This window comes from Cyprinodon tularosa, unplaced genomic scaffold (genome assembly GCF_016077235.1).
Source record: "Cyprinodon tularosa strain WSP-4 unplaced genomic scaffold, ASM1607723v1 ctg226, whole genome shotgun sequence".
NCBI lineage: Eukaryota > Metazoa > Chordata > Actinopteri > Cyprinodontiformes > Cyprinodontidae > Cyprinodon > Cyprinodon tularosa.
The window spans coordinates 782,903-800,045 of record NW_024038844.1 but is presented as its reverse complement, the minus strand read 5'-3'; the positions used below and the strand labels follow the sequence as shown (position 1 = coordinate 800,045).

The following is a 17,143-nucleotide window of genomic DNA, read 5'->3' as shown; positions in this document are numbered from 1 at the left end:
GCAGGAGTGATAGCCAAGTAATTTTCATTGCAAAAATGTGCATCACCATGGTTTATACAAAAATGCACCTGAGAGGACACACACCATATATTCTGTGTCTAAGTGAGACTTTTTTGTGCACCAGCTTCAGTAAACAATTTGCTATATCGTTCTACCACAAGCATCTTGTTTTATTCTAAACTAATCTATATACTTAGTATACTGATATAATGATTTAAGATTGTTTTATCAAATAAATACATTTTGAAATAGATGTATATCAATTATAATAATACACTGTATCTTTTGTGTTTTTTTCTTTGTATTTAATTCTGTGAAATTTGCATATAACCTTACATTTTTTAAATGTATCAAATCAGATGTTATGATTAAGATTTAATAAATATAGAGGGCATTTTGGAAAGTGCTCTATTGCTGCTCTAAATAATGAGGTGCCTGCAACACTGCATAATTATGGGTGTTCTATGAAGCATTTGTATATAAACTGATAACTCCTAAAGATGCTTTTTATATAAAAAGATAGAATTACATTTGTTTATTGATTAATTTTATACACTTAAATATACTTTCTGTGTATTGTATAGTCTTGTTTTGCATTTAGAGATCAGAGGTATTTCATAAAGTTCGACTTTAGAACTTTAAAGACATCTGCAAAGAATGCTTTTGAAATAATTAAAGAAACGTTTCACATTACAGACACATTGCAGAAGTGTTATGATGTAGACAGATGCTAAATATGATACGATATTTAAAAGACCCAAAACGGACTATGCAATTTATTGATGTTGAAAGCACTTGGAAATGTAAATCATGGCGAAACATGAAATTCCACACCAGTTGGTGGCGCTGATGCGCACCTTAAAGATTTTATTTCTGATAAACTACATATGAAGAAGAAGAAGAAGAAGAAGAAGAAGAAGAAGGGCTGTCTTTGCTGCGCCTGTCAGAAATTCTAAATAACCGTGGGTCCTTCAGGCACCAAACTAACCGCACGCTTCTCTGTTCTAATTGGTCATCTCCCATCTTCGTTAATTAAACCAGACAAATAGCGTCAGGCTGAGTCTTGTCGCAAGGAGAACGAGTCTTAATTGTTTGTTCCTTTAAAAAATCGCAGCAATGTCTGAGGATCGCTCTGAAAGAACCGATGGAAAAATTGTAAAAATGGAGGTTGACTACAGTTCCACTGTAGATCAGCGGCTTCCGGAGTGCGAAAAAATGGCTAAAGTAAGTTATCTGTGAAGGGAAGGCCAGCGCTGGCTGAGTCATGGTGGATTCCGATCACTGCGTTAGCACTCAAGCTAGCACACAATATCTTCCCGGATTTGAGTAAATGTAATTTGGCACAGACTGTTTGACCCGTGTGCCCAAATAATTATTACATTTTGTACCCATTAAATATAACTCACCTCAGTTTCTCTCAAACTACGGAGTTTGTTGTTAACTGAATGCTAACCCTATTGAGCACTCAGGTTAGCTTAGTGTGCGGGCAGCTAATAAACAGGTTACTATATGGTTCTATAATGCAAAGGAAGCGCGGTGTTCATGAAAAAAAAAAAAATAATGTTTCGTTATTGTGTTTAATTCTACAGGAAGGGAAGTTACAAGAAGCTGTCGAGAGCTTGTTGTCGCTGGAGAAACAGACCAGAACAGTAAGTGAAAGCATGCGAAGTAATACTGGTGGACAGCCGCAGTCAAGTTGGGTATTTGACAGACATTCCCTAAGTTTAAACCCTTTGCCTGCTCCGATAAAACATGTTCTTCGCTCCGGCTACACTGCGGTCGGATAAACCGCTACAATACTTCTATTGCACACTTTTTACACACTTTACAGTAAAAAAAAAAGAAAAAACGAAGGGGAAAACGTCTGCAGTTTATTCCGACTTCCTGCTTTCAAAGTAAAAGTACTTTTATGAAGCTAATAAATTAAAATGTTCATATTTAATCTGTATTAAAAATACAGATCTCAAATACAAAAATAAAATGAGTATCTAATGAACCCAGTGGAGTATTGTGACCCCACACTGATGCTAAGATGACATATGACATTCATCTCCCAGTGTAGAAATTCACTTTAGACATCAGTTCTAATAAACCAAAATTATATGTGTGTGTGTGTGTGTATATATATATATATATATATATATATATATATATATATATATATACACACATATTAGGGGTGTAAATAATAATAGTTTTGTATCGATCCAACAGCCGACGCGCCGATGCATCGATACGTCCACAGGAGTATCGCTTCATGTTTTTTTTGTTTTTTTTTCCTCCGGGTCTATTTTTTTCCATTTGCTCCTGGATTCTGACTCCAGTGCTGTGGTGGCGCTAAACATATTTTGCCCTCCTACCTCGCTTCCTTTAGCCACTACCCTTCTTTCCATTAACAATATTTTTTGATGCAAGTCCTTTCAGATTCTATAACACAGAAGCGTTATTTTTCAGTTAATGGGGATTTCATAGGCCTAGGTGGAGTACAACTTTGCTACTTCTGGTATTTGATGTTGTTTCTCAAATAAAATGAATAACGATATTACAGCTTTCATTGATTTCCTATCAAATTTGAATAATTATCTAGCCTGTAAGGTAAAAGAAAAAAATGAATAGGTGTGATTTACACACCTAATTTACATATATATATATATATATATATATATACACACACACACGAGCGTGTAAAGAATAGCGATGTATGGTATCTTATATACAGTAAAGTGATTATATGTACATTGAGGTTTGATCGTTGGAGTGCAAATACACTATTGGGACAAAGTGTAAACAGTGTATTTGCAGGTTTAGTAAATAAATGCAATCTCTTATTGTACAACAATATTGTACAGTAATTATTTCTAAGGCTGCAACTAAGGCCCCAGTTATTACACAAGGTTATTTCACAGTAGTATTGTAGAACAGCGGTGAACAGCCTGCGGTAGCGCTCTTTTATTAGACACAGGGATGTACAGGTCTTCCACTAAAGGAGCTGCTAAAGGAGCAGTCTGGTGCAGGGGGTGAACGCCGTTGTCTGGCAGGGATTGGAGCCTCCTACCGGGCACCACCTCCACAGAGTCCAGAGCGTAGCCCAAAACAGAAATAGTCCTCTTGGGCTCCTCTCCCTTCCTCAGTCAGTAAATAAACCCTCCTGCTGCGTGTATTGCTGCATTTTCATTTCTTTAGATGTAGCTCCCTTTATGTCTTTAATGTAGGCATATTAAAATTGAGTGGCTAAAGAAAGTGAGTAGCGAGGCTCTGCCATGAACATCTGATGGAGCTTGGGAGGTGGTCCAGGCACGTCACAGTGGGAAAGGCTCAGGAGATGCTGTAGGGACTAGGTCTGTAGGCCTCGGAGCGCATCTGGCTTCTCCCAGCAGAACTGGAAGGTGTCTGGGGAGACCTGGGAGTCTATATTTAGACTGCTGCCCCAGCGGCGTTTTCTCAGATGAAGTGGAAGGCGACCAGTATAAGTATTTAATAGTGATCATAATACTTCATTGGCTTCATGATATACATATGTTAGTTTGGTTTTTAAAATCTGGTCATAAATTTATTTTTATATATAATTGTTAGCATTTTACTTAAGAGCTTTTAGGTCATGAGATCAATTGACTCAAAATCAGTGTGGATCATAGTTCTCCACTGGCTCAAAAGTAATGCCTTTTAAATTCCATATCAAATCTTGAATTATTTCTTATTAATTTTCATATAAATATATTAGCATTTTGCTCAAACAATTCTTGGTCATGTGTGTCTGTCTGGTCATAATACTTCATTGGCATCAACGTTGCAGCTTTTATTTTTGGATTTCAAGTCTCTAAATATTTTTAATTATACCATTTAAGCTTGATAGCTTCTCAGCTTCAATAAGTACACTTTTATTTTGAAGACAGGAAGTCAGTAGACACTGTAGCCCTTCTGCTTTTTTATTGTGATGTCTGTAATACGGGTACACTTTAACTACTGGAGCAGCTTTTTCAGATGTATCTGGACCAAAGAAGAGGTTAAACCAAACTATAATTATATTCACCTTGACTATAATTTGTCAAGGTGACACACTTGTCTAGTACTTGGAGTGTCATCTTTACAAATTATAAACGTTTAAAATATTTAAAAGAACCACAAAATTGTTGCTTCTAAGAAATGTGAGACTTTGTAGATGAGAAACAGATTAAAAATATCCTTTATCATCCTTCAGTGGGGTAATTCAGGTTTAACTGTATTTTATGAAACTATTTAGCTGGTGTTGTGTTGGCATGATGCCGGGCCAACATGGTGGACTGCTCCTGTTCAAAAGTATAACATAACTGTGTTGTTTACTGATCAGTACTGTCAAATTCATTAACTGTCTGTCAAATATGTTTAAAAGCTTTATTATTTTAGTTTTTCTGTCAAATTTGTTTTTTCACTGTAAAATAGAGACTTTTTAGACCAAATCTCATTCTCTTTGCAGCAGTGAAAGTGCCTTCAGATGATGTCTGTTGTGAATTGGCGCTATGTAAATGAAACGACCCGAAGTACAAGGTCCTGATTACAAGTGGCTGAAAGTAGCTTCCTTTGTGCCTGGGCACTCCCTTAGATACAGGCTGAGGAGCTCAGCCATCCAGGAGAGATGCTCCTCTTCTACATGGAGACGAGTCAGCTGAGGTGGTTCAAACATTTGTTCATGACAGTGCCCACTAGGAGGAATCCCTATCTGGACAGGATCCTTTGAGGTCTTTGAAAATAAGGAGATAGGAAGAGTTTTGACTGTGAATTCAAACAGGTCCACCCTTCCCTGGCTTTTACTGCCTGTACGCTCTGTCGCCTAGCAACCATGAGAGTTGACACACAAAGCAGGCAAAAAATGTTTAACATTTTTAAAGGAGCTTCAACAGCAGCACCATATCAGATTTATATTTTATACAGACATATTAAAATCTTTCCTTAAATGTCAGCCAAACCCATTTACACAGTGACAGATAAAAACATTTCAATAAACTAAACCGGAGGGCTTCAACGGGGTCCGTGACCCCTAGGGGGTCCACAGAGGTACTAAATGGGGGTTGCAAAAGTTTTGGTTGATTAGACTTTTTTTTTTTGCAATTTTTTCCACTAATTGAAATGTCTTTAAATAGTCATTAACATGAATTCAACACACTGTAGTAAACAGATAAATGGAGGCAGAAGATGTCTTTCAGTCATCAATGCACACATTGGTGGGCACCGTTTCATTCAAAACACCTGTCCCATCAATGAGGAATCAGATCCAAAAATACTTTAATAATCCCAGGATTATTAAAGTATTGCATGGTGGCATGTAACTTTCCTTACATGACTCCATCTGCAATAGAGTAACTATAGAAACAGTTTGATATAACACAGTTTCATACAATATATAGAATTAGGAGGTCCCCGCTCCATCTCGCCATCAGTTTGGGAGTTTTTGGCCTGGAAAATGTTAAAGACCCCTGAATTAAACATTACCCACCACATGTCTGACTCAGTAACCATTTAAAACAACTATTTTCATTAATTTCAGAAGGAACTATTCACATACTTGCATTATAATAAACTGCACTACCAATATTGACCTCTGTTTGGCTCCAAGTACCTTTTTTCTCTGAGCATGGAGCAGCTGGCTTGCTTGGGCTCGCAATGAATCCTGGGATATCCAAGGCTACATGGGATACACCAGACCCATCCTTGAAATTGGGCAAAAAGGACGCATTTGCCTGCAATAGACTTTGGCGTCGCGCTATAACGTAATCGGCCGACGAATCTGGCCTTCGGACTCGATGCCTGTCTCTCGGGCATCCCTAGAGCCCCTAGTAACAGCAGGAGGAAAGTCTGGAAGACGCTTTGACTGCTTTTCCAACTCAGTTCTGTATAAAGCTGTTAACAGTACAAGTTTATAAACTGCACTGAATTCAATAGAATCTGTCCTGAACAACAACAATCTATCCAAGCACTAGGCAACACCTCCTTGCATCCACTTTATAACTCTGTTTTATTTTCTTAATGAAAATAAACACTTTCAAACACACCAATTCCTTTTGGAAACAAAGGATAATTTTAGGCCAAATTTGGCTGTTTTGTTTACAGCAAATCTGGAACATTGTGTCCCGTCTCATTAAGCTTTCAAAATATTTGACACTTTAAGGCTGGTAACCAAGTGATGCTTAATATGAACAAGTAATTACCAAAAAAACATTCAAGCCACCTGAAGTCAGGACTATAATGCTGCTTGATCAAGGTGAGAAATATAAGTTTGTTTCTGCATTATTGATGAGAAGGCTCTGGTTGAACTTGTTACAGGCGTCAGATATGGTGTCCACATCCAGAATCCTGGTGACCGTGGTGCAGATGTGCTATGAGGCGAAGGACTGGGACGCTCTGAATGAAAACATCATGTTACTGACTAAAAGGAGGAGTCAGCTCAAACAGGTCAGGAATCTCTTCAACCTCACTGCTGTTTCCTTCCAATTCTCTACCAAACATAATAAGCCCGAAAACTGAATCAATAAAAAAAAGAATGATGCAAGTTTTAATTAAGTTATTTGTTCTTGATAGAATATTATTAGAAAGACCTGATAAACTGTTTTTTGATATAGCCATGTTTTCTGTTGTAAGGATATACAATTTAACAAGCAGTTTTCTTTTTCCGAGTGTCGCCTAAACATCTTGCCTGATCTCCTCTTCATCTTAGGCTGTGGCCAAAATGGTGCAAGAATGCTACAAGTACGTGGATGCAGTGACTGACCTGAGCATCAAGCTGAGGCTTATTGACACGCTTCGCACTGTGACTGCTGGCAAGGTCTGACGATAGTTCCCTCATTGAAGAGAAAACATCTGGATGTAGAGAGGGATGATTGATTGATTTATTTAACAGGGACGGTGTACATTCATAAGCATTCCTGCAAATGCACCAGATTCAGCCAAAAGGCTATTTTTCATCTGTTGTCCCTGGACAGATCTTAAAATTGTGTACCTATTAACACAACACTTAGAATTTTACAATAAAAAATACAAATATAAAAACCGAAATTTAAACACTAGAGATTAACCAAATTTATCAGACATCTGGATCATAATCGTTTGTCTTTGTTAAATTTTTATTGTCTTTCTTTCCAAATGATTCCACTGAGAAACTTCAACATCACTTCTCTTAAGAGAGGCCTGGATTATATATGGATTATATTTTTAGATGTTTCTAAAATGATTTTTATTCATTTTCATTATGGTTGCCTTATTTTTGTTATTTTATGGATCTACTTAACCACTGAATTTCTGAAATGGAGTAAGTCTTTACTCTGGTTACTAAATGAGGAAGTGCATTATTTTGAAAACCTAGTTTCATAATTTATTTCAAAGATGTTATTTCCTACATCACTGAGTCAAAATGGCTGCCAGCTTCTTGTCTCGACTTTCTGTCCACTTCTGATTTCGCCACAGCCTAAAACGCCTGTGGTAAATAATGAAGATATGGACGTAGAAAACATACTAAGAAGAAACCTTTGTTTTTTATTTTATTTTAAGCTGTAGTAGATAATAATTCAAACCATTAGTGATCCACAGTTCATTAATAATTCATTTAGACGAGGGAAATTATTTAAATTGTTTTATCAGTTTAATAGAAATAACTAGTAACAGAATGGTTTGAATGTTCAAAATACTGCGCTACCTTCAAAGAAAGACCAGGAGAGGAAACATTTCAGGAACATTTCTAAATGAATTTTAGAAATTTTTTGTTTTTTTCCGGGAGGTAATAACGTGCTTTAGTTTCTTCATCATAGCTTTATTTTTTTGCTGTTAGAAATATTTCCAAACAGCTCATTTTCTCTCTGACGCTCAGTGGCAACAGGTGGGGGAAGGGCGATCCAATCACTGCTCATTTTGAATGGTTCTGTGCTATGATTCTTTTACTCTCGGGTGTGATGTCTGCACTGCGTAATGCTTTAAATTGTTGTAATAGATCTACGTAGAGATCGAGCGTGCCAGGCTAACAAAGACGCTGGCGAACATCAAAGAGCAGAGTGGGGACGTCAAAGAGGCCGCTGCCATTCTGCAGGAGCTGCAGGTGAGGAACAATTCTACCTTTTTAATGGGAGGAAATGTACAGAAAGCGTTACTGAACATGACGTGTCTGTGCATGAAGGAATTCAGACCAAACTACCGAGATTTTATGTTGTTTGTTTTTTGTTTTGTTTTTTTTGCTACCTAGGTGGAGACGTATGGCTCGATGGAGAAGAAGGAAAAGGCGGAGTTTATCCTGGAACAGATGAGGCTCTGCATCGCTGTCAAAGATTACATCCGCACCCAGATCATCAGCAAGAAGATAAACACCAAGTTCTTTCAGGAGGAAGGGAGTGAGGTAAGAGATGCCATCAGTTTCTCTTTTCATGGAAACACTTCAGAAGCTGTTCTTCATTTAGCTCATTTTTGTCCTTTTGCCTTCCTAGGAGCTGAAGTTGAAGTATTATGACCTGATGATTCAGGTGGACCAGCACGAGGGGTCCTACCTGTCGATTTGTAAGCACTACAAGGCCATTTATGACACCCCCTGCATCCTGGAGGATAGCAGCAAGTGGCAGCAGGTACAGACTGGATGTTTTAAGGCAGATTGTTGTTTCTGAGGGGAATTTGTTTTGCACTTTAACTTAGAAAGAATATTGAATTTGTTTGTTTTCTTGGAAAATATGCTGATGAAGATTCTCAGTCATCCAGGTCATAGTCGTTCCGTAAATTTGCATGTTTCCAAGCAATACAAGGCCTTGTCTATACAAGACTCACGGATCCAGACATTTGAATTGAGAAAGCTTCCTGGAGAGGTGGCGAAACGTCTTCAAATCTTGGAAACCAAGTCCAGTAGATTTTCTTGGAAAGTTTAAGCAGGAGCGTCTTGACAGAATTATGTTTTATGAGAATGTGGCAAATTAACATAACAATCAACTCATCCTAGATTAAAAATGGGTCATTTTATATTGATGGCTCTGACTGAATCAGAGCTGGCTTTGCACATCTACTTCATATAAAGCAAGAAAGCCAATGCTGCGGTCAGATAACTGTAGTTTCTGCCGATGTTACAAACTGCAATCTGGGTTTTGTTTTTGTATTTTTTTTTTCTTTTTTATTCCCTGCCTGGATGGAAACTTTTTTTTTTTTTTTTTTTTTTTTTTTTTTTTTTTTACAAATCTTTATTACATTTTTCAACTTATACAGGCAACAAAAACCCCACACAGTGAAAGACAGGAAAAATAAAAAAGTAAGTCAATAAATAAAACAAAATCAGGAAAACCTAAAACGATATGTTAAAAAAAGAATAATAGAGTACGGATAGTACAGAAAGAAAAAACAAAACAAAAAAAACATGTAACAACATTAAAGCTCAGATTAATTAATCTGAAATTAAAAGGATACATAAGCAGATATCCAGGCATTAGTGTGACTAATAATTGGTTGAATACACACTCAAGTATGGTCCTCTCCAGGAATCTTAGACCAGATAAGTCCATCGAGTCCCTTCTGTATAGTCTGTGCACTCTATGCCAATGTAATCTAAGAATGGATCCCATGTTTTGTGAAATAGGAAGAAAACTATTAAAAGCATTTTTGGTTGCAGGCCCTGAAGAGCGTGGTGCTGTACGTCATCCTGTCCCCTTATGACAACGAACAGTCAGACCTTGTCCACAGAATCAGCGCTGACAAGAAACTGGAAGAAATCCCTAAATACAAGTAAGACGATCTTAGGCGTCCCATTTCCTTTTGACTCCATTTTAAATCCATACAGCTCTGAGGCTAAGAGTCAAAAGTTTGATTTAGATTTAATTGGCTGGAAAATATTGCTGGAGGTGTGGTTTCATGTTATCCATCCTGTATTCCCAGGGACCTTCTGAAGCAGTTTACCACTATGGAGCTTATGCGCTGGGCCGCCTTGGTGGAGGATTATGGGAAGGAGCTGAGGGAAGGCTCGACTGACAGCCCGGCAACAGACGTCTTCTCATATTCAGAGGATGGAGAAAAAAGGTGGAAGGACCTTAAGAACAGAGTGGTGGAACATGTAAGTCACACAGGAGTCCATCCAAAAACTTGGCAGTTACACCTAATAAGTACTTTTTCTATGTTGAGTTTTATTGCATTTCCAGTATTATGAGCACTTGTTTTTCCCCTTCAATCTGAGGGCCCAACCATCACCTATCATGTTACATACAGACATAGTTCAGGAGCTGCAGGGATGGGTATATGTTGACATAGGGCAGCTATAAGGAACAAGTTTTTCTTTTTTTTCTGTTGCAGAATAATAGATAAAATCAAGCTAAATATGCTGGATGGTCTGCAGGCGGACCCATAAAAATTTTGTTTCTATCATCCATGCAGAACTAATTTCTGAAACTCGGACTCCTCAAAAAAATTTGGGATAAAGGAAATCTGAAAATAAAGAAATAAATTAAATCTGAAAAATACTTTGAAAAATAATTGGGGAAAAAACTTACCCCAAATAAAAAAAAAAATGAAAAGAGAAAAAAAAGGCAAGCTGTAAAAATATTAGTTGAACTTCTGCATACACAAACTTTTTTTATTTTTTTAGAAATTTAATGTCCCATTGTTTAAAAAGTATTTTCTTCAAATGTCCTTTATTTTATGTTTTGTTTTAAACATGTTATCTGCTTTCAATAATGTCGGAGATTTCTCTCCATATTAAACGGTAGAGAGAATTAGAAGAAATGAAACCCGTCGTATGAGCTCCCACATCTTTGCTGCAATACTCTAAACATGCCTCCCTGGATATTAGTGTGGATTTTAGCTTGTAATGCTCCTAATTACGCTACTTTTCATCCCACAGAACATTAGAATAATGGCCAAATATTACACCCGAATCACAATGAAAAGGATGGCTGGACTGCTTGACCTCTCTGTGGATGTAAGGAAACATTTCAGCAATCTGTTCCAACTAAAGCTTATCAAAAAAAGCAACTTTACCGTCTGATGTTCAGAATCTGGGCTTTTAGTAACTCTACTAATAATGCATTGCTTGAAACACTTTTCCAGGAATCGGAGGAGTTTCTATCCAGCCTAGTTGTAAACAAGACCATCTACGCCAAGGTGGACCGGCTCGCTGGCATCATCAACTTTCAGAGGCCCAAAGATCCCAACGACCTGCTGAACGACTGGTCGCAGAAGCTCAACTCCCTCATGTCCCTGGTTAACAAGACCACGCATCTCATCGCTAAGGAGGAGATGATCCACAACTTGCAGTGACACAAGAACAGTTTATTTTATTTTTTGGTTTCATATTTACTTTTGTTTATGTGCAAGAGGTTGTTTGTTAAAAAAAAAAAAAAAAAAAAGCAATGTGGCCTAATTGCAGGATCATATGTTTGGAAAACATCTTCTAAACACACATGCCTCTATTCTTTTTTTATTGTCTCGTATAACATGACATGACAATAAAGATACAACTAAAATTATTCCTTGCCTTTTCGTCTTTAATTTAGCTTGATTTAACATTTATTCTTTGCTGCCAATACAACTTTAAAGGTATTGTCTAGGATGTTCTTTTTCCGGGTGGAGCATCTAAATAAGTCAATCAATCATTCTGCTGATATGTTTACGTAAAGCCGTCCTACGTGTTTGTCCCCATTTTCACTTACCGGTGGTGAGTCTGACATAGTGGAAAAATTGCAAATCTTCCTTTGGGAAGTAAGCAAGTATGAGCCATGCAAGCAGCAACTTTTAAACAGAGCATGCACGAGGAGAAATGGGCTCTAGCACATGTTTAATAGTTACCTTTCGAAAGAGGGTACAGGATTGCATGTGTACATTTTTTTTTAAACTGGAGAGGGAGGGTCTATTCATAAATTCGGGAAAATCGTCCACTATATCTTTACAAACACTATGAAAAGACGACCTGTTTTTTGGGGGGTTTTTGTTTGTGTAAAAAAATATTTACTCTTTTTTCAATAGACTGAGAAATTTAAATAAACTATTACTGCTTAAAAAAAAAATCTGAAAAAATCCTAATGTTTTGTGGTTTTTATAGACTTCAGAAAAATACATTCATAAGATCTGAGTAAAAAGGAGGCATATCGATGATGTAAGCACAGGGGTGGCAGCATCATGATGTTTGGGTGTTTAGTTTTAGGAAGGACTACTGTGCTTCACAAAATAGCATCTGGATAAAAAGGATAATGTATGAGATGCTTCCAAACTACGTTTCAATATGAGCCAGGATGTCAAAGCGTGGTAGCAAATGGGACCGCCGAATTGGTTAAACTGTGGTTGCTATCATAAAGTCTCATGACCAATAGCCAATCAAGAAGACCTAAGAATCAGCCTCCATCACAGCATGTCTGGAAGAAGGGACCAAAAGCTGAGCTTGAGGAGCAAAACCCAGAATATTTGACCAAAGTCAAACATTTCAAGCTTCTAAAAACAAACTTATATTAAAAAGTTTCACAATTTATGTTTCCAACTAAATCCGTAAGTGAAAATTAGTTTACTTTATCTACTGCTATGTTTGACAGTTTTAGTAGCTACATTTTGATAAGATCTAGATAACATGATGGTAAAACATGCCTTGACACGAAATATCTCCTGCCTCCGGGTGGATTCCATACATATATAAGATTATGCGTATGAAGAAAGAGAATCAGAGGTCACCATGCAAACGATCATTCCTCCAATTTTCCAAGATGGTTTAGATAAAATAGAATTCATCTCTATTGTCATTAAACTGTCACAAGTACAAAGCAAGGAAATGTAGTTTGCAGCTATCCAGAAGTGCTATACAGGATATAAATATTTACATGTACACAGAAAGTATGTATCGGCTATAAACAGAGAGTAAATTTGAAAACTATATACAGATAATACAGGAAAGTTAGGACATGGATTATATATATATATATATATATATATATATATATATATATATATATATATATTTAAGTGGGGTTATAATACAGGTTAAACAATGACAGAAGATAAAATTAAAAATTAAAAAAAGGTTAAGAGATATAATATTGGTATGAATGTCTAAATGTCTTTCCTATCGTTTTTAATTAGTAACCATGATTGGTTCGGTGTCATCATCTACAGTTACATCTCAACTCATTGATAAATGATCAAAAACTACAATTAATTGGGAAAGTGTGTTTAAAAGTGAAAATCCTACACTGGTTAATTTACTACACAGGCCGTGATATTTTTCAATTTCTGATGTCTTCATATTGATAAATTTGGTGTGAAGCTTCCCTGTGATAGACTGGTGACCTGTCCAGGGTGTACCCCACCTTTTTGGCACCAACCCTAATTTTATCCTGATTGATAAGCAGAAGAAGATGGATGTTTCAAACCTAATGTAAAAACAAAATTACCAGTTTCCTAGTAAACTAAAAATGTTTTGTTCTACCAGTCTGAGATGATGAAGTTCATAATCTAAGGTCCAAATTGTCATCCAGGTCTACGTTCTGTACATGCACTCAATATATTGGTGCCTTTTAGCATGTATTACTGAAACAGGATAGTGTGACATGGAGGTGATCAGCCTGTAACCTGTTTCTTGTCACAATAAACCACTTACTGTCTCTGAGATTTCAGTATTGCTTTTAGTTTATGCCTCAAAATCCTCTAAAGCTGCTTATTGTCCAATCCAGCTCCCATAGTTGCTTGTGCACCTTTTTACCACCGGCACTTTTTCCTTCCACCAAACTTTCCATGAAAAAAAAAAAAAATCCCCCCTATGACCAGTCAGCTTCTTTTTCACTAGTCCTTTGTTGCTGTGTGTGCCAGCCAGATGCCCCCCCTATGTCTGCCATCTTTTTTATGGCAGTGCGCACCACCACATTCAGAATCAATTTCAGTTTTTTCTCAGAATTCTGACTTTAATCTCAGAATTCAGACTTTTTTTTCCCTCAGAATACTGACCTTTTCTCCCAGTTCTGACATTAATCTCAGAATTATTACTTTTTTCTCAGAATTCTGACATTTCCCCCCCCCCCCAATTCTGACTTTAATCACAAAATTCTGACTTTAATCTCAGAATTCTGACAGCTAACAAACATGTTAGCATCAAGCCGTAGCCATGTCTGTTTTGAAAACTAAACTAGCTGTCTTGTTTTAATCACCTTCTGCTCTTTAATTAATGAAATAGCATTACCAGGGACCCCTCTGGCACTAAAATGTTGCCCTATTTCCTTCATTTTCCACCAATGTGTTACTGGCCTTCCCAAACAACTCATCTTTGTCAGTGAAGCTGAGTGCTGCCACATCTCTTCCTTCAGGGTGCCCATGGTAAATGGTACTTATACCTTTTTTCAAGTCAGGAGACTTGATCAAAGTGCTTTACACTACGTTCAGTCATTCACTCCACACACTCACACACTGATGGTGGCAAGCTACATTGTAGCCACAGCTGCCCTGGGGCTAACTGACAGAAGCCGGGCTGCAGTACACTGGTGCCACTGGGCCCTCTGACCACCATCAGTAGACAATGCAGGTGAAGTGTCTTGCCCAAGGACACAACGACACTGAAAGTCGGAGCCGGGGCTTGAACCATCAATCCTTTGATTTCAGGGCAAACCCCAAATCCAACGCAACTGTCGCCCTACATTAAGATCCAAAATTCTGAGATAAAGTCCGAATTCTGAGATAAAGTCAGAATTCCCGAGATTACAGTCAGAATTCTGAGATAAAGTTAGAATTCTGAGATTACAGTCAGAATTCTGAGATAAAGTCAGAATTCTGAGATAAAATCAGAATTCTAAGATAAAGTCAGAATTATGAGATTACAGTTAGAATTCTGAGATAAAGTCAGAATTCCCGAGATTACAGTCAGAATTCTGAGATAAAATCAGAATTCTGAGATAAAGTTAGAATTCTGAGATTACATTCAGAATTCTGAGATAAAGTCCGAATTCTGAGATTACAGTCAGAATTCTAAGATAAAGTCAGAATTCTGAGATAAAATCAGAATTCTAAGATAAAGTCAGAATTCTGAGATAAAGTCAGAATTCCCGAGATTACAGTCAGAATTCTGAGATAAAGTTAGAATTCTGAGATTACAGTCAGAATTCTGAGATAAAATCAGAATTCTGAGATAAAGTTAGAATTCTGAGATAAAGTCAGAATTCCCGAGATTACAGTCAGAATTCTGAGATAAAGTCAGAATTCCCAAGATTACAGTCAGAATTCTGAGATAAAGTTAGAATTCTGAGATTACAGTCAGAATTCTGAGATAAAATCAGAATTCTAAGATAAAGTCAGAATTCTGAGATAAAGTCAGAATTCCCGAGATTACAGTCAGAATTCTGAGATAAAGTTAGAATTCTGAGATTACAGTCAGAATTCTGAGATAAAATCAGAATTCTGAGATAAAGTTAGAATTCTGAGATAAAGTCAGAATTCCCGAGATTACAGTCAGAATTCTGAGATAAAGTTAGAATTCTGAGATTACAGTCAGAATTCTGAGATAAAATCAGAATTCTGAGATAAAGTTAGAATTCTGAGATTACAGTCTGAGATAAAGTCAGAATTCTGAGATTACAGTCAGAATTCTAAAATAAAGTCAGAATTCTGGGATAAAGTCAGAAATCTGAGATTACAGTCAGAATTCTAAGATAAATTCAGAATTCTGAGATAAAGTCAGAAATCTGATATTACAGTCAGAATTCTGAGATAAAGTCCGAATTCTGAGATTACAGTCAGAATTCTAAGATAAAGTCAGAATTCTGAGATAAAATCAGAATTCTAAGATAAAGTCAGAATTCTGAGATAAAGTCAGAATTCCCGAGATTACAGTCAGAATTCTGAGATAAAGTTAGAATTCTGAGATTACAGTCAGAATTCTGAGATAAAATCAGAATTCTGAGATAAAGTTAGAATTCTGAGATAAAGTCAGAATTCCCGAGATTACAGTCAGAATTCTGAGATAAAGTTAGAATTCTGAGATTACAGTCTGAGATAGGGTGGCCAGATGTCCGGCTTTAGGGCGGACAGTCCGGATTTTCATTGCACTGTCCGGCGTCCGGCGCTGCACCCAGCCGGACGTGTATTTGTCCTCCTTTACTCCCAGATTCCACATACTCCGTCAGCGCTCCGCCCCGCTCACGTACGGAGTACTTGTCTGTCATGTAAATCAATGAGAGCTGTTCCACATCCTCCGCTCGTCACCGCCCACGTACGTCTTCTCCTTCACCGTTAAAATACGGAGCTGAGCTATTTTTTGCTCCCCTCCGGTCCGTCCAGATCAAGACCCGCTATTGCAATCGCACCAAACAGAAAAAAGAATGTAGAGAAGACCCGGTTTGTCAAATTAAATTATAGTAAAAACAGATCGGTATCTAGAAATTAGAGCATAGTTTGTATATATTCCCAAAAACTAAGAGCAATTAATTAAATAATCAGACCAGGAAGAAGTTGTGAGATTCTAGAGTGAATCTCACAACTTTAAAAGAAAATTCTTATTGCAGGAATGGATGAAGAGATGATGAGTTTGGAAGCAGAGAATAAACAGAGTTCATACAAACTATGTATGATCCTAGTTATCCCTGTTACAAAAATCCACAACAGAAAGAAAATATTTGGGCAGAAACTGAACATCTGCTGGATGATGATGGGGATTTTTTTAATATGTCAGATTAAATTAAGCGTTCACAGGTTTTATACAGGAATGAGGAACTCTAATTTAATGCTCTTTTAATGCTATTAGAAATAATTTTAATGCCATCAACAAGTATCATGTACACAAGTTATTAGTTTACATGAAATAAGGAGCTGTAAGCACAGTTCCATGACTCAAGTTTATATATATATATATATATATATATATATATATATATATATATATATATATATATATATATATATATATATATATATATATATATATATATATATATATATATATATATATATATATGTATAGATATGGATAGATAGAGAACATGGTGAAATCATCTTTACTCTCGACAGGCTGCGGCCATGTCATGAATTCCTCTTTTCCAGCCACTTTTTGCAGTTTGCATCGTCCTATTCTCTAGCTCTTTCTCGAGCTTCTTTCCCAAACAACTGCTTTATGATCAATTGCAGGAGTTCTGTGCAAATTAATCGTGTTAAAAAATTGTCACTTTTTAAACACCACAATGTATTAAATAAATACAAATGC

The 17,143-nt window shown here is 36.8% G+C and overlaps 1 protein-coding gene across 1 annotated transcript; it reads left to right on the top strand.

Moving 5' to 3' along the window:
* The first annotated feature begins 1,016 nt into the window (after positions 1–1,016).
* Positions 1,017–11,447, top strand: psmd12 (proteasome 26S subunit, non-ATPase 12). The gene is made up of 11 exons (XM_038286496.1): positions 1,017–1,224; positions 1,590–1,649; positions 6,298–6,426; positions 6,689–6,796; positions 7,955–8,059; positions 8,204–8,353; positions 8,442–8,576; positions 9,602–9,714; positions 9,865–10,039; positions 10,823–10,900; positions 11,029–11,447. Exons 1-11 carry the CDS (start codon positions 1,117–1,119, stop codon positions 11,236–11,238), a joined length of 1,371 nt encoding a protein of 456 aa, XP_038142424.1. The 5' UTR covers positions 1,017–1,116; the 3' UTR covers positions 11,239–11,447.
* The last annotated feature ends 5,696 nt before the right edge of the window (positions 11,448–17,143 follow it).

Excerpts from the sequence above, each read along its gene's own strand:
- psmd12 (XM_038286496.1), top strand. The coding sequence starts at position 1,117 with ATGTCTGAGGATCGCTCTGAAAGAACCGATGGAAAAATTGTAAAAATG. Across the intron at positions 6,427-6,688 it reads GGAGGAGTCAGCTCAAACAG|GCTGTGGCCAAAATGGTGCA; the intron begins GTCAGGAATCTC and ends TCTTCATCTTAG. Across the intron at positions 8,577-9,601 it reads ATAGCAGCAAGTGGCAGCAG|GCCCTGAAGAGCGTGGTGCT; the intron begins GTACAGACTGGA and ends TTTTGGTTGCAG.